We start from the raw sequence: 23,082 nt of genomic DNA on the forward strand, positions 1-23,082 counted from the left end.
GACTCGTGAAAGTTTTTTTATCGGTATAAAATAGGGTTATCGGAGTTCAACGTATTTTATGATAATGAACCATTGCTTGTTTTGTTTTCTTACGGAGATAACTTTCCTTTTAGTCATTATATTACATTTTAATTGCATTACATAGGTACTAATAATACAAATGAATTAATTTTTATTTATTTATTTAAAAACAAAAAAATCGCAACATTTGTTTTAAATATTTCCAAACAGTCTTAATTTTGTGAATATCACCCAAATATAAATTCTTGGTAAACATAAATATACATGTTTACATCAAATTATATCTATATTTATATATAGTACTCACAAAATTAAATAACAGCAAGTTCATATCTCTATTTTTATTAATTTATGCAGCTATACGTAATAAGCAATTTGTCTCAAACAAAGGCGGTTATTTACCTCTGACTCGTAACTGCAGCAACTTTCATTGCAAACATGCATTTAAATACAGTGCATTGTTATTTATTTAAAGGTTTGGTCGTCATACTAGAATTTCATATTAGCATGAACAAAATAGAGGGTACTTGTAAATTTTTCCTGGAATCTCGGAAGGTGATTTGTTAAGAATTTAGTGTGTAGAAGATAATGCAAAACGACAATGGTTCCTACGGAAGCGGTAAGTAACAGTGTTCAAGTAAAGAAGCTAAATGAAAATCTTCATAGAAAGACTAACTAACGACCGGTTATCTTTCGTATAATATGGTTAATAGTAATTAATAAGTAGATATTGGCTATTAAGTGGATAATGTGAGTTTGTTTTCGCGATTGTGCAGCCAGTGATCTGCTGGACAGCCATGTGCTGGGCAACGAGAAGCAGTGCCGCGCACCAGCCATGGAAACCTCGCGGCGATCAAGTCTAGGCGCCAACAGTGTTGAGGTCAATTGCATTAATTACTTTGATAATACGCCATTTACGATTTATCATCGCTTTTGACTAATAAAAAAGTTAGTTCATATTACATGTTATCAGCAGAAAACTAAGTTCAACAATCGAATACATTTCTATGCATGTAGATATTAAATACATTTTTTATTCATTTATTTAACATGTGCTGGTTATTGTATGAAACGACACGAGATTATTATGCAATACAAATGCATAAATTATTACAAGGTGCGCAAGAATTTACTTAAAGTCTTGAGAACCCTTAAAGACTAAGTAAATTCTTGCGCTACGTTTTTGTATTTGCTTTGACGTGCCATTTGCATGGTTTTTGTATTTGGAGAGAAATCTTCGAAAGATATCCAGTTTGAATATTAAATTTTCTACTCCAGCACTAGCCGCAAAACGTATCTTAGGTGCAATTTAAAAGTATGGTGCTTATTTAACAGATTGGAGAAATAACTGAATCTCCCGACACGGAATACATGAGCACATCCGCTATATTACATTATTGCAAATCTAAGGTATGAAAAGCGTTATACAAAACACTAAATTAAAGAAAGACCTATAAATTGTCTAATGAATTATGTGTTTTAATTTCAGATATTAGTACCGTATTTAAAATTATTAACAATAATGGGTCTGAGACCGGTAGTGGACGCTTCCAACTCCTCGAAATATGCCATTTGCTTTTCGCATTATCATTCTGCACAAGTAGCAGTTTTAATGTTTTTTGGCTACATTTTACAATATATGGCTTGCTTCAGGTAAATGTGGTATTTTCTATAAAATGAACGTAAAAGTAGTTTTCATATATCTTGGTGGGCGATAAATTCGTGTGAATCGCTACGCAGAACACAATTATATATGTAGCAGGGCGTTACGGGATGTGGGCACCGACTCTCGAGTACTGCGCAGCTCGCTGATGGCCTTGGACCGCCAAGACATTAGAATATAATTAAAACTACTATAAAAATGCATTACACCTTCCTAAAAGGCTTGCAAATCTATTGAAAATAAATATTGTTGGTTTATTTTTTTAGACGCGACAGAGGATTTTGTTACAAATTGGTGCCCCTAGCTATGACGTCTTCTTTGGAATACGATACATACAAACAAATATGTTACGGCAATGTTACTTTAACGTACATCGGGCCAAGCGTTCTTCACTACATAGGTTTTCTGTATGCCCTCTATTTGTTTAGAATATCTGATAACGAACAGTTACAAAATCTTATGGAAAGGGTGAGTTTTAATTGTTAACAACTTAAAATCAAGTTTCTTGAATTATTAGAAAGTAACTTTATTTTTTAATTAATTATTTATGAAAATCAAAAATATTAAATCATTTGTATTTCACGTATACTTTCTAAAAACCTCCATTTTCTTCAGGTTCCTCTTGTGAATTTCAACTGTCGTGATATATGTTTAAGAACATAATTTTTATTTTTTTGTTAATAAAAACAGAAAGAGTGGTCAATATTGTATTATGATACTGGAAACCTTCGATTAGCAATACCGCATAGGAACTGCTAATTGAAGGTGGAAACTCATCGTGATAAAAAAGTTCAAATAAATGAAATACATGTTGTTTACAGGTGTTCCTTTTGTCTTCATACGCGCCGCAAGGTAGCGCCACCGCGAACCCTAAGCGTTTGCTGCGTATGTTGTGGTTTTTTATAATATTGAGTATTGTCTGGATGTGCATCTCTCTGTGTTCAGTTAACTTAATGCTGGCCAGAGGAACAATCATGTTTAGATGGATGGAGACGAGGTAATCTGTTCACAACACCTGTAATATCATATTGTTACGTCTGGTTCCTTCTAAAATAGAATAAAAGGGATTGCAGCATTTTTGTTTTATAGGCTTTACTACAGTGAAAACTCAACGTTATTTTTATTAAGTAGTAATTTTTACAATTGATTTATACCTATTATAGTTATTAATTTACATTTATTTTCAATAGTTCGAATGAGGTGAGATTGGGGTTGAAAATACTGCTGATAATCTGCACCTTGATACACGACATGGTCCAGGCGACGGTGATCACGAGCTACTGCCTGCAGGCGCAGCTGCTGCAAGCACACCTCATGTTCCTGCGGGAGCGCCTGCTCAATAGGACTATCACACCATTGAACTGGATGAGGGTAAGTCACAAATGCAGTATGTTGCAAATGCAGTGTAATTTATTTTTGTACCAAATTTCATCAGTTCTGGAATTTTGAGGTAACAAACATTCATTCCAAAATTTCGCATTTATAATATTAGTAAGATTCTGTTCATTGACGGCATTAATTACAAGGCGGCTGGATCTATCTTTTTTGTTTGTATTTTGTCAAGATATTTCACACGTTTAAATTTGAATTTGTTTCTAACTTTGGTAGTTACAAAAGTTTTTAAACACATGTACGAATGTCCGGTACAAAATTAGGCCAGTGTGACAGTCGCCAGGATGTAGATTTATCGCTCGTTACATGTCGGATATTCCTGCTTTTTATCGTGTGCGGAATTGTTGACTTTCGCAATATCCTCAAAATTAGATAAAAGAACAAAATGAATGTAAACATTAGTTGGTTTACAATTAAAACATATAGGTACTTTAAGGTGAAGGATTCTTACACGTACATATTTCGATTCTGATATACCTATATCTTACGAATATAAGACATTTAAAAACTAACAATTCGTGATATAACACTCCCCGACATCAAGAAAAGCTAAAAGTAAATATGTACTGGACACCCTGGGGAATATTTAAAACGGTACATTTTTCAAGATTCCGTCAACCACAACTGATGAATGTTCTAATAAATTTTCTGAGTGAAAAAAACTTGTATTGTAGGAAATAGCGGAATTTCGCAAGTTGCTAAAATATTTGAACGACGAGCTGGCGCCAGCTGTATGTCTGTTCACGATAGTGAACATTTCGTGGGCGGCGTCCGGGTTCATGTGGCTGCTAGGCCTAGACAAGGTGGACACGGAGACGGAGCCCATCGCGGGAATAAGCATTTTGAACCAGTTGCTCTGGTTGGCAGCTGTTATTGCACCATTTGTGCAGGTTTGTTATTTTTGATAAGTGTCGTCATATAAGAATTGCAGACTCGCTTCTTTTCTTTAATACGTTAGAAACATAGTAGGATATAAAGTGTTAATAAAAGGAAGTAAACAAGCAGGCCACTTATCGTGGGTTTCTGAGACCAAAATATTAATTTAAAATATATTGTTATCTCTGTATCATCAACGATAAAGAAAGGGAAGATGAAATGTTTTATTCAAAGATTCTGGTGTTCTGAAACCAACGTTTAATGTTTTACCGCCTACGCCTATGAACATCTAGAATACCAGAGTAACTGACGCTATCTTTTAGGAGTATGCTCTTAAATTGCAAGGATCCTATGTTATCCGTTTGCAAATAAGGGAAGAGAAGATCGATCAACGAAATTAAAATCACCATGATTTTTCTCAGTTGGTTCACACCATGTACAAAACTACAAAAAATGTTATCTCGTATTATTCCAGAGAGACTGAGAGGGATTCCAAAATATTTTAGTACTGATTTTTCCTCAGTGTTAGCCTAATTAAGTTGATTGGTTATATTCCTCTAATCTGTAAGATAATTGAATGTTTGTGGTGCAGGCGGCGCGTTTGTCGACGGAATGCCGACATACGCAGTCTGTGGGTCACGAGCTGTGCGTGCGGCCATTCCTGCACCAGGACACGTCGCACGAGGACATCAGCGCGGTGCTCATGTACGCGGCCACGCTCAACTTGCGCGCCAAGCTCTTCTGTCACCCGGTCGCGGGAAACTACGTCTGTCTCGCTCTCACACTCGCGCTCATCGTACTCTTCGCACTCGGCATGTCTCACTATTTACAATGATTCGCAGATGATTTAATTAGATTTAAATTATCAAGTAATTATAATTAATGATTAATAATAAAATTATTTTTGATTTTTTTATATCTTTTATTTGCTTACGACATTTAAATTTGGCACTACGTATATGGTAACATTTATTATTTGATTGAAACATACAATAATTATCTCAACATTCTTTCATTATAACATTAATAATATTTGTTTTTTAAATAAATAAACATACTTAAGAATAAATAATACTTATTTAAAATTAAAAAAAAAATATATTCAAAACATAACAAAGATATCATAATAATAACGTAAATCTATTAACTTAATTTATCTGTTTTTATACATAGTATAATATCTTCAAAAATAATTATAATACAATACTTGGGAGTGTAACAACTATTCTAACACATTTAGAAAATTTTACGTTTGTTGTCTATGGAAGTAACAATGTTTCACAATTAAAAATATATCCAAATAGGCAACATCGAAGGGTAATACATTTTTCTATGAATAAATATTTTTTTTTTTAGTATGACGTTATTTTTGCCGATAAAATAATGAATGATGTACGATGTGATTTGATGAACGAATCTATGATAGACTCTTCTAACACATTAGGCTACTGAATGAAATGAATGATTTGATGTACGATTTTTTTTTGCCATTTTTTAAAACCTTATTTCGACATTTATATTTATTTTATAGATTGTAGTCAAGAGACCTTGTGCATATTTTATGCGTAAAGTCAAAATCCGATTTCACCCTGTATAAGTCTAGTAGGGCATCGGGCGCTTTACTTGTATGTAAACAACACTTTTATAAATCTTCTATTATTAAATTTTTTTATAATACGTCAAGATGATTCAAAAAGCTGAAAATACAGATATACACCGATGTTGATATCTATAACATTCAACTACGAACATATTGGAATACGTATTCCTTATACATTTCTAAATGTTTAGGATTTGATAAAATCAAAAGAGTTTCTAGTCCTGAATCATATCAGGTGGAACAACTTCGTATCACAGGAGGAGGATAAGAAGTTACCAACGTTATGTATCAATTTGCTACTGTCAAAAGACAATTTACTCCGACATTATGTCTAACAATGTGAAACAAAAGTTCATTACGAGTTAACTCGTACACTGCCACAAACTTCGTCTGAAAACGAGTTAACTCGTGACCGGACAACAAGAAGATTGGGAAAAGTAAAAGAGTGGGGGAAATTAAAGAGATGGATGATAGAGGAAGGTTGGGGAGGGGAAAGAGAGAGATGATGGAAGTCGGGGGTTGTTTAATCGTTGTCGTGCGGGTGTTCGAGGTGTGCGCGCCACCAGTCGTGTAGGTGGTGCAGTGCGGGCCCGGCGCCCCCCGTCCCCGAGCCCCCGCCCCCGGACCCACTGCCCCCCGCCCCGCTCGCACCCCCTGCACCCCCCGCCCCGCCCTGACCGCGACTGTTGCTCTTCATCAACGCTGGTAACAAATTTTTTCGTAAACTTAAACTATCATAATAGTCGGTGAACGTTCACAACGTTAAAGCTATATATATCCAAAGTTATGACCATTAAATTATTAATTAGTTTATTCAGCGTCCGTGACTAAGGGGATAAGCACCTGACCTGTATCTGCAGGTCATGGGTGCGAATATGTTTTCGATTTACATTTATTAGACGTTCTTACAGTGAAGGACGACATCGATATGCAATTTGAGAAAACCCCTGAATTAGGTTAGGCTTCGAGTCCCTCAATGGGGACGTAAAGTGAATTGATGATGATGAACAAATTATAAAAATAACTTACGTGGAGATTTTTTGTTCAATGTAGGATGCGGATCACTCAAGGTCGGTTGCAGATACTTCTTAACGGGACTCTCCGGTCTGAAACAAACATTATTCATCAACACTGACTGATTATTCTTTTAATATATATAATTTTACTTAACAATGATAAATTTTGCTTCAATAAAATATAACAGACCTGGGCAAGGTAACCGAGGGCAAGCCGGGTCTCTTGAATTGTCCCTTCGTAGACGAACGCTTCGGTTGAGAGTCAAACGACGAACTTATATCTGTAACACATATTGCGAAAAAATAACATACAAAAAACCATTACTATGTTATTTTTATTTTACATTAGATTTAAAAACAATATAATAATAAATGAAGAATAACTCACTGGACATAATAGGTTGAGATGTAGACTCAGTCATCTCCGCGCGGCCCGCGTTGCTAACAGTCTGAACAAATTATAAATATACATTTTCTTAAATAATACATTACATATATTTTTTATATATTACAAGGTAGCAAACAAGCAAATGACCACATGAATTCACCGAAATGGCGAAGAGACCGCTGCCCATAGACATTCGCAATTGCAGATACGTTGCCTTCCTTTAATCGACGAAGGAGGAGACACACAAAAAGAGAATATTTGACCTTCCTATGCATCTCCTCCTCCATCAAATCCACCTCCCCTTCCCATCCTTTCCTTATAAAAGAAGGGTGGGAAGGGAAAGAAGACTAAAATTAGGCCTCCGGCACCACACTCATCAGACTTGACGCCTGTCTTCTGTGTGGTCGTGGTATTTCACCGGGCGAGCTAATTCGTACAACAGATGTTGTTGCTGGCGTTTACCACTGTTAATAAATGTGTTATATATATCAAAAGTGACCTGGGCTTCAGTCTCTTTCTCCTTGTCAGTTTTCTCATTCGGCATGTCGATGATCTGCTCATTGGTCTTCCTCAGTCCAGCGATCAGACTCGTCTGTTGTTTCTACAAATGTTAAGGAAGTTGTATTTATGTATGCAATATTATAGTATTCATACAAAACACATTGTATGAGAATTTCTTTCCTTAGTTAATATTTCTTATGTTAGATAAATAAAATGTATATTATTTTCTTCTACTTCGCTCTGTCTTTATAGTATTCATGGAAACTATGTCGATTTATTTTATTACTAGTTTTCGGCGTCGAATCTGTCCGCGCGGAATTAAAAAAAAACTTAATTAATAGCCTATGTGTTTACAGACTATGTTCTACATCTATGCAAATTTTTATCGAGATCCATTAAGCCGTTCTGGAGATATTTTCAAACAAACATCCATCCATTCATACAAACATTCGCATTTATAATATTAGTAAGATTAACCAATCGTGCAAGTTTTAAAGTAGTAAAAACACATATCCTCATGAAAGCTGTTTCATATTATATTGGTCATTAAAATGAAATCCATCTAATAAAATAGTGTTGATAAGAAAGATATAGTTACATTTGTGTTGGCGCGTATCTTCTTGAGGCAGCCCTCGAGCCAGGTGCGGATGGTCTGCTTGGCCACCTCCTCCTCTATGAGGAACTCGAACTCCTCGCGCGCCAGCAGCTCCTCCATCTGCAGAGACTTGCGGATGTCCACCGTGCGGTAAGACAGCATGCTGAAAAGATTGCCGCTGTTAGTGTCCCCATGTCCGAGCGTCGGTGGCTCAGGTATTAAGCACTTGACTTGCAATCTGCAGGTCCTGGGTTGGAATCCCGTCATGTACCAGTGTGTTTTTCGACTTTCCATTTAAATATGTACATTTATCCAACGTTCTTACGGTGAAGGAAAACATCGTGATGCAACCTGCACATATCTGAGAAGAAGTTCAATGATATGTGTTAAGTACCCAGTACGTATTACTGGTTCTCTGTAAACTAAGTTATTCCAGATAGTCCTATAATATGAAATTAATTATAAAAAGTTTCTGCTACACTGTACGGTACGGGTACGGCACGTGTGCGGTACGTACTTGAGCACGTCGTGGAAGGTGACATCCTCGCCGTTGTGCAGACGCTCCAACTCGTAGCACATGTACTTGAACAGCAGCCGCTCCTTGTGCGTGTCGCACTCCAGGCGACCCTTCAGCAGCCGCAGGATGAACTTCACCTGTACATTCGTACCAAGACTCATTAACTCATTTTTTATATTACAGGTACCTATTGATAAAAACAAATAAAGAATACCAAGATCTCACAATTCGGTATTACCACAAAAAATACGGTACGGCAAAAACTTCATCACGTTTTTGGAACTTTATAAGAATTATGGTTTTTTAAATTATTTTATGTGTTGTCCAGTAATTAAAACAATGTAGTTACCTTCCTGACTGGAATGACTCCCTTCTGATGAACGTCGACAATGTTCCAGGTGTTCTGGAAGTTTCTGATGTCGGCATACGACAGCAGCGCGTCTTCCTCGTTAGAGTAGAATAATGAAAAGTTTTCCATTATTATAGCTGCAACGAAAATAAATGTCGCGGGTAAATTATGTTTATTACCTAACATATATGATTATAATTATTTTCAAATTTTATTTTTAAAACAAATATTTAAGGAGGAATCCACCTAAAGAAAGTATGGATGAAAAATAGAAAAGGAAAGGTGTACAAACCGACGAGGAGGTTGAGCACGATATAGGTGATGATGACGTAGAAGGTGCAGAAGTAGGCGAGCGAGGCGGTGAAGTTGCCGCAGTCGGTCTCCCAGTAGTTGTCTGCGGGGGTGCAGTAGGGGGGCGCCACCATGCAGTCGTGCATTATCTTGTTCCAGTCCTCGCCCGTCACGATGCGGAACAGCATCGCCACGCTGTGGATCGGCGAGTTGAAGTTCGCGCGCCTGTACACACACAACGACATTTACAGAAACTTTACATCATACTATTACTCTGTCTCTCTCTCTCTCATTTTATTATGTACAAAAGCAATGGAAATTCCTACTTATCATTCGCTGTTTCAAATAGGTATAGTCAAGGACCGTATAGCTTAAATGATGACGTCATTAACATAGAACATTCTCGTTCTATTGAACATATAAATGTATGTATGCAAGTGTCACCTTCCGATTCCTTCGCCGTACTTAACGTTGCCGAAGACGATGGTGCCGGCGAGCGCGTAGAAGAATACGAGCAGAAACATGCCGAAGATGATGAAGAAGCTCTTGCAGACGCTCACGCCGACGGTCAGCATCAGCATCTTGAGCGTCGTATGCTTGCCCGTGATCGTGAAGAACCGCAGGATCACCACCATGAATCCCACGAAATACGACAAGTCGTTCTAAATATACAAAACATAGGAACTTGTGAGACCGCTTTCCGATTTATTTTAATGTTGAGTTTTCAACCTAAAAATAAAAATACAGTGAAACCTGGTTAAGTGAGACATCAAGGGACCTGCAATGTCGTTTCACTTATAGAGGTATTCCACTTACCCAGTGTCTCAGATATACAGGTATAAATAAATATCTGTCTCATTTATAGAGGGTTCCATTAATAGAGGTGAGAATACAGGTTTTTTCAGTTATACAGGTGCGATCATTAAATAAAATAAACGCACACGTTTAAGTTTTCCTTGTCCTTCAGAACATTGTGATTCAATTTTATGTTTACTCTGAATTATTCTACAAAGAGTAGATTTTGGCACATTAAATTCGGCACAAACTTCTTCGCGTGTCTTCCCACTTTTATAAACGGATATTAACTTCAGTTTTTCACGTAATGATAACGATTGTAGCTTTCGTTTTGACATTTTTCAAATAAACATCTGTATGATAGTAAAGCGAAACTAAAACTGAAGGTAATTGAAGCTCAAAATTTGTACTTAGGTACTTGGAATTACGTGTGGAATTTGTGGGTAGAATAAGAATGAGTAAACAAACAATGTTATCTCAGTTACAGAGGTTTATGCATGTAAAATTTACTCGCTGTCTCAGTTATAGAGGTAACTATGATGATATATCGAAAGAACAAATCCCAGATATAGAGGTTTACCTCGTCCCACTAACAGAGGTAATTCAGTGCCAAAGTATTGGGACCTCAGCATGAGTTCCAGTTATGGAGGTTTCTCACTTATCCAGGTCCCACTTAACCAAGTTTCACTGTATAAGCTATGTAACGCGCTGATTTAAGGTGCTGTATAACTTTACAATGGCGACACTGAAATAAAATGTAAAATCGGTCCACTACATATTGAGTTTATCCATAACACAAATATCTCATTGCTCTGATGATACCTTGAGCGTGAAGTGCATGAATATCCAGATGCAGCCGGCGAGGGTGACGAGCAGGTCGTAGCGGTTGCGGCGACTCTGCCAATAACCTCGCGGCGTGAACGCCACCGTCTTCAGCACCACCTCCACCACGAACACCAGCGTCAGCAACGCCGACGTCAGTGCCAGACGCTCCGTGTTCGACGAGTGCCGCGACCACTGCGCACGCGCATTTTCATTATGTACAGTCGCCTTCCTTCGCGGTATTACACTTACAAATGTCCCTTTCCTTAGATCAAAATGAACTCCGCATCCTAACGGAGTATGTGTGAAATGTTTCTTAAATAAATAAATAATGTAAATATTTGACCAAAATCATCAAATCAAATTTTCTAGAACATTATGATGCAACAATATCATGTCTGGTTACCGTGACGGCGAGCAGGGCGCTGTTGATGAGCACGACGATAGCGATGACTCGCTTGAAGGAGAGGTTCTGTGTGACGTCATAGGCGAAGGCGCGCACTTTGCGGCCGTCGGGGCGAGGCGGCAAGTGGAGCGGCTGAGCGATTTTCAAACGCTTCTTCAAGTCACACCTAGAATTTATCAGGTAATCAGATATCAGGTATGTATATCGTAGATTGATAGAAGGTAACCTCTGTTCAAAACATCAACTCACATTAGGGATGACGTTTAATATGCATCATAGATTTATGTTGTCGTTCACGCTTTGTATTATTGTACCTTGGTGCAAGTGAAGCGATGCAACAACAGCATAAATGAAAAGGAGGACAAAGAGATAAAACGAAAACAATTTGAATTAAAAAAAAAACTAATTGACTAACAAGAAGATTCTAGTTAAAAGATTATTAAATGTTTCAAATTACCAACGTCGCTGATCAACAGTGAGGAGAGCAGTGCCTTTGTTCTCAGAGTAGTTGGCGATGACCACGCCCACGAACAGCGTGAGTCCGATCATGCAGCCCAGGAATATGTATACGTGGATGTATATCGCATGTACCTTACACAACAAAAATGGTTCAAATAAAATCTGGCATACAAACTGTAAACATGTTTTTAAATATTGCTATTTAAGACGTCTGGTCAAAAATTATAACTGTTAACTTACCGGTCCCAGCGCTTTGATGAGGACATCGCGAACGTCGAGCCAGCCCTTGAACGACAACACTTCAAACAGGGTCAGCAGCGCGTCGCCGATGTTGTCGAAACTGAATCGTTTTGGATTTGCCCTGTGTAATCACTCTATTTTAGTTACAATACCAATGAACCAATGATTATAATAAACAAACTAGTTAATAATTTTTACATATGAATCAAATTTTAAAAAAGAAATTTGAAAATTGAAGAGGGTCTACAACTTGCGGTTGTAAAATGGTTTTGTTCAATTGTGCAAAAAATTGTTACCAGACTCTGGGCACGAGCATGGAGGGGAAGGTCTCGTTGGGGCCGGGTTTGATCTTCATCTTGGTGACGAAGACGCGCCGCATGAACACGCCCACGCAGTCCTCGCGCCGCGTGATCGTCGGGTCGTTGCAGCGCGCCAACCTGGTGTTGTTATGGGATGTTTTAAAAATCATTCAGTTCATTTATATTATTTTTTCGCCCCCAATTGTTCTTGTGATTGATCTTATTCTGAATAGTTTACCTTCCACCGTAGAGCTGGACGCCATAACTCGCAAACACGAACATCAATAGTATGAGCAAAGTCGATACCTGAAACATAAATTCGACTCAAATGATGACATTTAATTTTAGGCTAAGAATTCTGTAAATTTGTTTAATGTAACTTACAAGTTACTACGTAAATGCAAATGGAAATAATGAAGGTGAACAAAAACATGAACGAGAAAATGTTTTTAGAAGAAAAATAAAAACACCCAGCTGTATCACAACTTAATATATTCGATACATCGATAAAAATATACATACATATTTAAAACAAGCAAAAATATAAATAGCAGACATCGTAAAGGAAAATAAACAGCAAAATGAAAATTATGCAAGCAAAATTAAGATTTTAGTTTTTACGCAATAGTCCATAAAAATTAAAATCGTAAGCAAGAAAAAATGCAGGCTTGTAAAACCGTGAGCTAAAGTTATTCAAATGTGGTTTCGCTTTTCTTCTTACGGAACATCTATTTACTGACTCGCGAAGGATTTGTATCTTTTGATGTAATACATTACACATAATAAATATATTTTATGTAATTTATTATGACATGTTCCAATCTCATTTTTTTTCGTCAAGTTCCCTGTAATGATTGCTTTGTTAGAACTGTTTGTTCCAAACATAGAGATTACAAAAACTTAATTTGTAACATTTTAATTCACTCACCACAGCGATCAAGTAAAGCCTCCGCAGCGGAACGCGTCTCCTAAATATTAGTACCATTTTTTCTTAGTTGATTTTTCCAATTTACTGAAATAATAAGTTACATATTTTAAACTCTGGCTATATAGGTTTACAACAATAGAGGGTACATCTATAACAAACGATACAGAGCCTATTTGGCTATTTGCGTTACGTACTTACTTCATTAAATAGTTCCATCAAGTTATTCGCCTTTGAAAGACACAATTAAAAACGGACATAAACTATGTACAAGTAAAGTAAACCTGCAATGTTTAATCCGAATGTTATCTTGAATAGAAGAGTGCGAATTTTGACAATATAATCCAGGTGATGATGCAGAAGAAAAACTAGTGATAAGTAAGAATATTTTAGAACACCTACAAAGATGGTGGCTGTACTAATTGCTATAATTATAAGAGTAATGTTCAAAAATACTACAGTATGCTTTTAGTTTTTGAGAAACGTAATAAAAATAGCACATAATAAAACGTAATAAATCCGTCGATCCATCAAATGTTGGCTACCGCGGGTATGCATCGAGGCGGATGCAGAACTAATATCGAATACTAAAGTCTACGCCTTTAACCTCATATCTAAACTTTTCCTATTATAATTTACCAAAAGAATCTCCTTAAAGCCCCTGCAAAGTTCGTAGACGACTTTGCGCATATGCGGGACTAGGGTGAAGATACGTAGAGGTCGCACGCAGCGAAGGATCATCAGCATCTGCGCGGGCGAGCCCGGCGGCACGCGCACTGGCATCCAACACAGGAATGTTAGCGATACCTGCACAGAATAACACCACCTTATTGATCTCATCAACATGTGCGATTAAAAAAGTACATAGAACGCTCTGGAATAATAGGTGGTGACCTGCTTGTACAAGCTTGAAATTATTATATTTGATTTTTCGTTCATTAGACAATAAAACATTGATACTTGTCAGTTCCGCTATAAAATGGGAGCTTTCAACATAAGATCGAGTTGTGTATGTAGTAATCTATTTTTTTTTGTAAAGTTAGGCATTCTAGTGATAGTTGCTATGTTCGGTTGTAGTAATTTGTTTAAATATTTCAGTAGCTATTTACGATACGTTATTAACCGAAAGAGGGTCGATTTTTGTTTCCTGTTTTGATTTATGTTTGCATTTTATTCTCTTTAAATAAAGATTAACGATGTTACTGAACGTTCAATCAATATTGCATGAAATTCGTGGGTGTATTCTGGGAAAGGAACAATGCACGGCAAATGGCGGACCGCACAAACCACGCATGCGCGCACCGACAAATCAGTAAACTTTTCTCCGAATTAAGAAATAATGTTTGTTCTCTTTTCCTAAAATAACTAGGAACTATCTTTATTTTAACTTAATCAATTTTTGTCATAATATCTGCATCGACTTTGAACATGATATTCAAAGGTCGTAATGAAAAGTTCGTCTATAATTGTGCGCTGGTAACAGATCTTCAAATACCTAGCTACAGGCGCTACTTGGAAATCTGTTTTGATTGTTCGGGACCTTAGCACATGCGCACAACTATCTATGGACATGTCTAGAAAATGAGAGACGGTAAAATTTGTCTATTGTAATTATGTGAATATTTATTTGCGGGTTAAGCAATGACTAAATAATTTTAGAAGTTACTCAGTATATCACAATTTTATTCTTGTAAACAATTTCTTTTACAGAAAAACTTTAATAGTATATTAGTATAGTATAAAATTGCGTATTATGTTTATTACATATTATCACTTGTTTTAAACACTCCATCTAATCTAATTTATTCTTTTAATTCCTTTTTTTATTTACAAGCGCTTTTGCGCTTTACGATCGCAAAGCAGCCCGCTTGTTGTCAAACACACGTGGATTTCAAAGCACCACAGTTCAAACTCAAACCCAAGTCCTGCATTAACATTTTCATAACAATAAGTTTCATATGTGTAACTAAAACAATTTTATGTATCAAAAATTATACTAAAATTAAGAAAAATATAGGTGTCACTATGACCCGTTTTAGTAAAATACTAACAAAGATAATTGTTTTCTTATATATTGCACATAGTAAATATGACATCTACCTAGCATATATAAGGGGAACCCCCGCACAGTTTTCCAATAAATGCCAGTTATTGATTTTTGTTGCAGGACCTCAACAAAGATACGCAAAACAATAACGACCTTGACCTTCAGGGACAATGCCTAACATTTAACAAACACCGCTCAGCGTATATACTTACATATATCAGCTTATAAAATTAGCTAAACAAATAATAAAATACTCACATTTTCTCTTCGATAAATATATTTTTGAATTGAGTCAAACAGCTGCTGTCACGAACGCAAGCTTCGGACTAAGAGTTATCGTGCAAAAACATGATATATAAACAGGGCTGCGACGCATTTCACGTAGGGCGCAGGCGTCAACTTTCGTACAGAGCAATCAACAGGTGAGCTCGACACTTAAATCTCTAAATTAACAAACCCAATTTTCTATATCATTGACAGAAACAAATTTAGATTCATATTATTTATTACCGATAATTCTCCAAATACGATGTTTAAGGGATAAATTTAATTATAAAAAAAAACTGTATTGCCGGTGGTGAAAATGAAAGTGTTCATTTTCATTACACTGTGCATTGATAGTGTATGCGATTCGTTCCTTTAAATCGGTACACGCAAATGTATTGATGTCCTACGTCCTATTGATTGATTTTACAGCGTGAGGTGATATTACGAACTCCATCTTGAAAGATAATTTTTTGAAGGATTGTCAAGGAAAATGGTATAAATGAAGACGTTTTAATTAAATTTGGTAAAGTAAAAAAGAAAGTAGATCAAGTGCTATTACAAAGGACGAATAAAAAAGGCTAACAAGGTTTAATAGTGATTCCGTACTTGCAAAAGTAAAAAAAGATGAGATATTTACAGCAGCTCGAAAGTTTCATGACATATTTTTAGCCAACAAATATTAAGAAAATACAATTTACTGCGATGTAATGGTATTTAACTAGGTTTAGAGCAAGTATTTGTTACATTATAAAAGTGGATACTTTACAACCATCATATTCCAGTACGTCTCGATGTTTTATTGTATAACTTAATAATCGCTAACGATATATTGATTACGTAATATCTAGTGATCCGTTTGTACCATTAAAAATAACTTTTATAACCAACTATTAATCTAAAGTTTGATAAATATTAAACTTACCACATAAATAAATACATCCAATACAGCAGCCGCGTCTTTAAGATATGCTTTAGGTGTAAAGAATAATCCATCTGCTAATATTTTCAATGCTAATTCCAAACTCATAAATATCACGAAACCGTATTCTGCGATCTAAAAAGAACATTAAAGTATGAAGAACACAAGGATTTAAAATTAACAGAAGTATACCGAAATGTTCAAACATCTGAAACTGGCCTTTTATTAAAAAAAAACTCATAAACTACTGGATACTTTTTTTTTTTTTAATATATAGTCGAATCGAGAACTTCATCCTTTTTGAAATCAATTAAAAAAAGAAAACAATGACTGATAATGGAACTTGCAACATGATCGTTATGTTTTTTGGCGTAACACTTGAATAAGAGAATAATTGTTCTCTTTTTTCCAAAAAGTAATTACTTCACCGTTATGCTAACGTTACACAATACCTGCAATACAAAGTTTTCCATAACTCTATATGTGGGTGTTTCAAACATCATCGACAAGCAAGATAGAGTTGTTACCATGATCATGACCCAGTCCAGGTATGTCACCAGGCCCAGAAAATTGCTGCAACAATAATGTGTTATAGAGGTCAAAGAATAAAAACACACAAACTAATAATATTGATGCCGACTGTACAAAAAACAATCAAACCTCCGGTTGATTTTTACCGCTAAAAATAATAAATTTTACCTATTGTATCAAAAGATTTGTTGAAACTATGAGTTTAAAATAAGAATTTGAGCACAAATGTACTCAGTCGATAGAGAAATACACACTAGTAGTCATTCTAAAAAGAGGTAGGGATGCGAGGCACCTAGGCGTCGAGCCTTGAGGGTGCCATCTAATGGAAGCAATACTTTTATTGTCGCCAAGTCGATTTACGCGCTTGGGCGTCGAATATAGCCCAAAAAAGTAAGACCTGCATAACTTATACTATTTTTCCTTTAAGTAATCACAAGTTGTTATGGAAATTACTGGAAACTCTTGTAGTGGACTTTGCGCTCGTTGCCGGTGACGGGGTCGCGGAGGCGGGCGTCGTAGCGCGCGTCGACCACGGCGCGGCACAGCTTGCGGAAGCGCGACTCTCGCGGCACCAGCAGCAGCGGCGTGTCGAACAGCGGATGGTTCTCGCGCAAGTCCTCCTCTCTCTGATTCCTGTATCAACTTTGTAACCTGTTATATCGATTTAAACTAAAATACTCCAGTCTCCACTATTCCACCTGATTTTAAGGAATGTTTTGGTGTTGTCATGGTAACTAAATGAAGATTTAGTAAGATAAATCAAAATAAGAGTCTCGTTTAGTAATGGACTCTGTGTGCGGTATTAGGTTTATTTATCAGGAAAGTTTGGATGTACGGATTAATGTTTGTTAGAAGGTATCTGCAGAACGGTCCAACGGAGCTCGATAAAATTTGGCAGAGATGTAGAACATAGTCTGGAACAACAAATAGGCTACCTATTTGTATTTTTAATACCGCGCGGACGAAGTCCGGGCGACAACTAGGTTTTAAATGATGGTATTAATGTTGTTACCTTCTCATTTCGGCTTGCTGTCGCTTGGCCTGCAGCAGACGTATGTCGAGGTAGGGCGGACGGGCGCGGGACGAGGGCACGACGCGCGACGCCGCGCCGATGTCGCCATTCTCCAGCAGGTGCTCGTACGTCTGCTTCAGCTTCAGCGAACCGCTGCGCACCGACCGCCTGATCGACCGCGAACCGAATCTACAAAATTTCTCTAAATCAGCGATTCTCACACTTTTTTTCTAATAGACCCCTTTCATAATTTTACCCGTTCCTTGTAAGGAAATAAAATTCTCATTTAAATTGTTCACGTACGGCTAAGTTTTACGTAGGTACTTACTTTTTTTGGTCTACCCGCAGCTGTTTAGCGCTGGATATAGTACCCTGCGACTTGAGACCCGACTTGCCGCCCGTTGCTAACATGGCCGAGTCTCCCAGCACCAAACGTCGGTGATTGTTTGAATCACTAAAATATTGAATTTATTTAATTCAAGAAAATATTAACTATCTATGTCATTGACTTTTAACCTTGCCAGGAAATGTGCAAGGGAATTAATGATTGCTATGATGAAATTAAGCAAACTAAAAAATAAGTACCTTTACAACGACTGCAAGTGCATTTAGGCAGCATGTAGCTAGAAAAATTGCAAATAAAAATTAAATCATATAAACTAAAAGAAGCAACTAAAACATTTTAAATACATTATGGGCCTTACTGTATTTGAGTAACATTTTAGTGCTCGCTATATGGAGCCACATACTACAAGAAATAAATAAAAGTTACATTAGGAAAAGAATTACTTAATAATGGAGGCAACTACGTGTCGTCGTAAGGCGGAGCTGGGCCGCTGCGAGGGCGGAGCCACCACTAGCGTTTTGACCAGACACCGCTTGCGATAGGGGAACGCGATTTTATCCACTCCGATGTACTCTATGGCCCGCCGCGAGAGGTCGCCGGAGCGTGCGCCCGCCGCCCCCGCCCCCGCGCCCGCCCCCGCCACACTCGCCTCCTCCTCGCCCTCCACTTCACAAACAAATTGACGCATAAACGATTCTCGTACCTAAAAATTAAACACAATCAATTATCAAGACAATATCATAGAATTTAATGACAAATTGTTTTTGGACGGTAATTTCAAAATAATAATACAAAATATGTTAAATGAGTATTTAAAATATTAATGTAATAATACAGAATTGTAAAATTTCTTATATAATGCATCACTTAACAACTAACTGCTTTTCTTAAATTCTTTATTTAATATTTGTATATGATTAATGTAATTTCTATTTATTAACATGGTAGACGTACAGCTAATAAGTAAAAATAATAGACATATGATAGTTAAAGTACAGCAATTTTTAAGTCTGTGAATATACCTTTGGCAAATTAAAATCTCCTGGAACTTTATGTAATTTCGTCATTTGAGGACTGTCTGGAAATTTCTCGAATATGCGTAACCTGAAGGGCAAACTTTCTTTTATTTCTGCACTTTGTTGACGGTAGCGGAGTTGTTTTAATTTCTTTATGTCTTCGTCCAACTCGAGATTGTCTAAAATAACTGCCACGAAAAGCGAAAGCACAATCTAAAATATAAATTTTAATTTAATGAGTAACAAAATAATATCAAAAATTAAAAAAAAAAAAACACATTATTGATTTAAAAATAATTCTTACCAAAGTGACAAACAGATGGTATAAAATAAAGTAAATGGCCACCAAAGGTGTTAAAGTTTGACTTGTTCGAACCATTGTTTCGTCCATCACTTCAACCCATGCTTCTTGTGTTAAAATTTGGAACATGGACATAAAAGCCTGTAACATTATTAACTCATACAATCGATTTGAAAAAATAATAGTATGGCTAGACATATTAATAGAGGAAGATAGAGCAGGAATAAGAAAACACTGAGTTTCTTTTTTAATTTTTTATTGGAACATAAAAAAAATATAAATAAGACTTACCTCAGGAAATGTTTCAAATTTAGTGAACTCACAGAGAAAACAGAATAGTTGCATTGAAATTGAAGAACTTATAATTAACAAACACATGGTGAATATGATGAGGCTGCCCAGTTTCTTGCCAGGGCCGAAGATTTTGTATACAAAACCCTCCAAGAGGGGCGAAGCTTTTATTAACCTTACTATACGTAGAACCTTTAAAAAATTGTAAATCAAAATCATAAATTTTACTGGATCTAATCCAGAAACATTTTTAACTTAAGTTTTTAATTAAATTTATATGATAACCATAATAATAGTTAAAAACGGCAAGCACACAAAAATATACAAATTCATACCTGAAAATAAGTAAAACCTGACATATATAGTTGAGGAATTATATGTATGGTAGTACCGACAGCCAAAAGTAATTCAAATTTATGAACCGAGTGTTTGAAATAACCTTTCCAACCCAAACACCATATTTTTATTAATGCTTCCAAATCCAAGAAAATTGTAAATGCAATCTGTAAAAATATCAACATATTACAACATCCAAATATGTTTTATACATTTTTATACTGATAAAACATTTTTTAATTACCTCAATATAGTAATATTTTTGATAAAAAAATTCTCTTGGATTGTCATCGTGTTTAAAATTCATAGTAGCAGTAATAATTCCATTAGCTAACACAACACCCATGACCAGAAGACGAAAGTATGCGGAACGTAGCATTTTATGAAATATTTCAGGAGCACTCCCTATAAAAGTAACATTAATATTTGAAGAAATGTGCTAAATTAACACAAAGGTATGGCAAAAATCTTCTGTTCGGATAAGAATCGTTAAAATAAAATTATTCGATATATAATGTTACCTGAATGTTTATTTTCGTCAATAGTTACTAATTTCCAGCCATTATCATCACTAGTGAAGAACTGTGTGGTACTGCCTTTAGTTATAGGGTTACGTACACCCCACATTTGTTGAAATTGTACTCTTATTTCATTAAATGTTTCAGTTATTACTGCTATAAACACATTCTTTACCAACCAGGCCAAAAAAAATATCATAGTGCTGTAACAATCAAAATAAAATTGATTGGTATTATTTTATGATCATATATTTTTTTATTATTTTACCAATTGTTTCTTTTGTCATATTATAAAATAATTGCAATCAGATATAATGTAACAATTTATTATTGAAAGAATTTCTGAAACCAGTCAAGTAATTTTTTAGATTTATTTTTTTCAAACATAAAACTCTTTAATTTTTATATCAGTGTAAAAAATCAATTTACCTAAAGTACAGTGCTGATCTCCATGCTGGCAAAGAATCAATTGCCCTGTACATTATAAAAACCCACCCTTCTTGTGAAGATGCTTGATACACAGTGAATAGACTTGTTGCTAAAAAGAAAACATTACAATTTAATATTTGTAGATATTTTCAATTATTTCATCATTTACCAAACATTAAGTTAAACTCAACATACCAAATTCTTCAAAACCATTAAATCCCATGATATATTTAGAAAGGTTCAATTTTATACATTTCATTCCGGCAGGACATTGATAGCCAGAGTTAGGTTCTGGTGAACAGAATGTATCAGGGATTGCAAGAGAATTTATAGTTATTTCACTGAAAAGAAGAACAATGTTAATTTTGTAAGTTTAATAATTTTGGTTATGAGGCACATATTAGGTAGTGTACGACAACTCACTTTGGATCAGTATTATTTCGGACACAGTGATGAGTTAATTCACCAAAAAACTGAACTCCCAATAAACTATATAGTGACATAAAGAACAGAAAAAATAAAGTCACATTATAAATCTGCTGACTTGATCGCCTGTAAAGAGAAAATTATAAATATTTAATTAGCACAAATCTCTTTGTAACTAATTTATTACTATGTTATTGTTAACCATACTTACTTAAAAATTTGGTTAATTCTTGATTTTGGCATAGAGAACTTTAGGAATACTCGTAAAAAACGTATCATAATCAAAGGCCTAGGAGCTCTGAGTATACTGAGGTAACTATATCTTGGCACAATCCCTGTCAGCTCAAACATCTGCAGCAGCACTGACACCCACAGGAAAAACACCATAGAAGCATCAAATTGGCACCAGTGATCCTTTAAGTATGCAACATCACCCTATAAAACAATATCTTTTAAAACTGTCTATGACTGTTTTAGATTAGAATAAAACGTATAATTATATACCTTCAGTATGCCTCTAATGTGCATTTTTGCTATCATTTCAGCTGTAAAAAGAAGTGTAACACAACAATCTACCACAAAAGTTGTTATCTGAAGATAAGGATATTTTTCGAAGGATTTCGGCGTGTTTAGGGACACTGACATTAAACTTAGGAGCGCACAAAATCTTAAAATTCTTCTGACCCATAACTGGAACAAAATATGAAATGTAATTTTTTTTTTAATTAGATACCTTCTTATTTTCACCCACATGACACCCATTGCTGGGCATAGGTCTCCCCCAAAGATCGCAACGATGATCGGGTCTGTGGTACCTGCATCCAAGATACTCCCACCAGATCATCGGTCCATCTTGCGGAAGGCCTACCCACGATGCGTCGATCTGTCCTACTACAAGAATAAAATTTATATCTACCTTATTAACCCATTCAATATCAGCGCTTTCATTTAGTGATTCTTCTGGGCCGTAGTCGGCAAGTATTGGTTCGCCCTTTAAACTTTGCTTTCGGCCCAACATCTTTATATTGTTGAAAATAATTTTTAAATCTTACTTTTGCCTTAAAAAGAAAAACAGGAGGACTACATTTTGATGTAGTCTCCCTAAGTTATCTTGAAAAAAATTACGAAAACATTTTAATTTAAGTAGATTTAAAATTTAAATCACACAGCGCACTTTTACGCTAAAGCTTATCATCTATTATTGATTTTGTATTTGACAGTTTGACACTGACATTAGATAACAGAAGGTAACACGCTCCGTTGCTCGATTTTACAACAGCAACAACGAATTTACATTAAAAAAAAAAATGCCGAAAAGACATTAATTAAAATTTGTTGTTTTGAAAATAAAAAAAACACGTTTTTATATTGCATACAGCTACTATTTTTAACCAACTTCCTGAATTTTAACATTAGTAATTGCTACATTTAAAATATATTATATGCATGCTTTTTTGCGTAAAAATAGCTATACATAGTATCCTAGCA

At 35.7% G+C, this 23,082-nt stretch overlaps 2 protein-coding genes across 2 annotated transcripts; one reads left to right on the forward strand and one right to left on the reverse strand.

The window, feature by feature from the left end:
* The first annotated feature begins 83 nt into the window (after positions 1 to 83).
* Positions 84 to 4,787, forward strand: LOC123723588. The gene is made up of 10 exons (XM_045686716.1): positions 84 to 145; positions 497 to 640; positions 798 to 901; positions 1,357 to 1,431; positions 1,511 to 1,674; positions 1,951 to 2,152; positions 2,506 to 2,681; positions 2,875 to 3,055; positions 3,751 to 3,966; positions 4,545 to 4,787. The coding sequence occupies exons 2-10, from the start codon at positions 610 to 612 to the stop codon at positions 4,785 to 4,787; spliced, it is 1,392 nt and encodes a 463-aa protein (XP_045542672.1). The 5' UTR covers positions 84 to 145; positions 497 to 609.
* A 1,288-nt stretch (positions 4,788 to 6,075) lies between these two features.
* Positions 6,076 to 22,778, reverse strand: LOC106710668 (sodium leak channel non-selective protein). The gene is made up of 35 exons (XM_045680004.1): positions 22,511 to 22,778; positions 22,099 to 22,284; positions 21,806 to 22,029; positions 21,592 to 21,720; positions 21,364 to 21,509; positions 21,169 to 21,277; positions 20,743 to 20,942; positions 20,466 to 20,626; positions 20,221 to 20,388; positions 19,886 to 20,077; positions 19,598 to 19,735; positions 19,300 to 19,506; positions 18,721 to 18,980; positions 18,260 to 18,385; positions 17,932 to 18,120; positions 17,373 to 17,552; positions 16,841 to 16,961; positions 16,392 to 16,523; positions 13,795 to 13,962; positions 12,469 to 12,536; positions 12,228 to 12,368; positions 11,932 to 12,052; positions 11,690 to 11,823; positions 11,233 to 11,398; positions 10,827 to 11,021; positions 9,654 to 9,871; positions 9,211 to 9,434; positions 8,919 to 9,055; positions 8,570 to 8,706; positions 8,056 to 8,215; positions 7,456 to 7,557; positions 6,957 to 7,017; positions 6,759 to 6,849; positions 6,582 to 6,658; positions 6,076 to 6,254 (listed from the first exon to the last, which is right to left on the reverse strand). Exons 1-35 carry the CDS (start codon positions 22,610 to 22,612, stop codon positions 6,076 to 6,078), a joined length of 5,349 nt encoding a protein of 1,782 aa, XP_045535960.1. The 5' UTR covers positions 22,613 to 22,778.
* Positions 22,779 to 23,082: the final 304 nt, after the last annotated feature.

Source organism: Papilio machaon, chromosome 1, assembly GCF_912999745.1.
Source record: "Papilio machaon chromosome 1, ilPapMach1.1, whole genome shotgun sequence".
NCBI lineage: Eukaryota > Metazoa > Arthropoda > Insecta > Lepidoptera > Papilionidae > Papilio > Papilio machaon.

Excerpts from the sequence above, each read along its gene's own strand:
- LOC123723588 (XM_045686716.1), top strand. The coding sequence starts at position 610 with ATGCAAAACGACAATGGTTCCTACGGAAGCG. Across the intron at positions 1,432-1,510 it reads TACATTATTGCAAATCTAAG|ATATTAGTACCGTATTTAAA; the intron begins GTATGAAAAGCG and ends TTTTAATTTCAG. Across the intron at positions 2,682-2,874 it reads TTTAGATGGATGGAGACGAG|TTCGAATGAGGTGAGATTGG; the intron begins GTAATCTGTTCA and ends TATTTTCAATAG.
- LOC106710668 (XM_045680004.1), bottom strand. The coding sequence starts at position 22,612 with ATGTTGGGCCGAAAGCAAAGTTTAAAGGGCGAACCAATACTTGCCGAC. Across the intron at positions 17,553-17,931 it reads CAGCAAGCCGAAATGAGAAG|GAATCAGAGAGAGGAGGACT; the intron begins GTAACAACATTA and ends AAGTTGATACAG. Across the intron at positions 16,524-16,840 it reads TGGAAAACTTTGTATTGCAG|ATCGCAGAATACGGTTTCGT; the intron begins GTATTGTGTAAC and ends TGTTCTTTTTAG.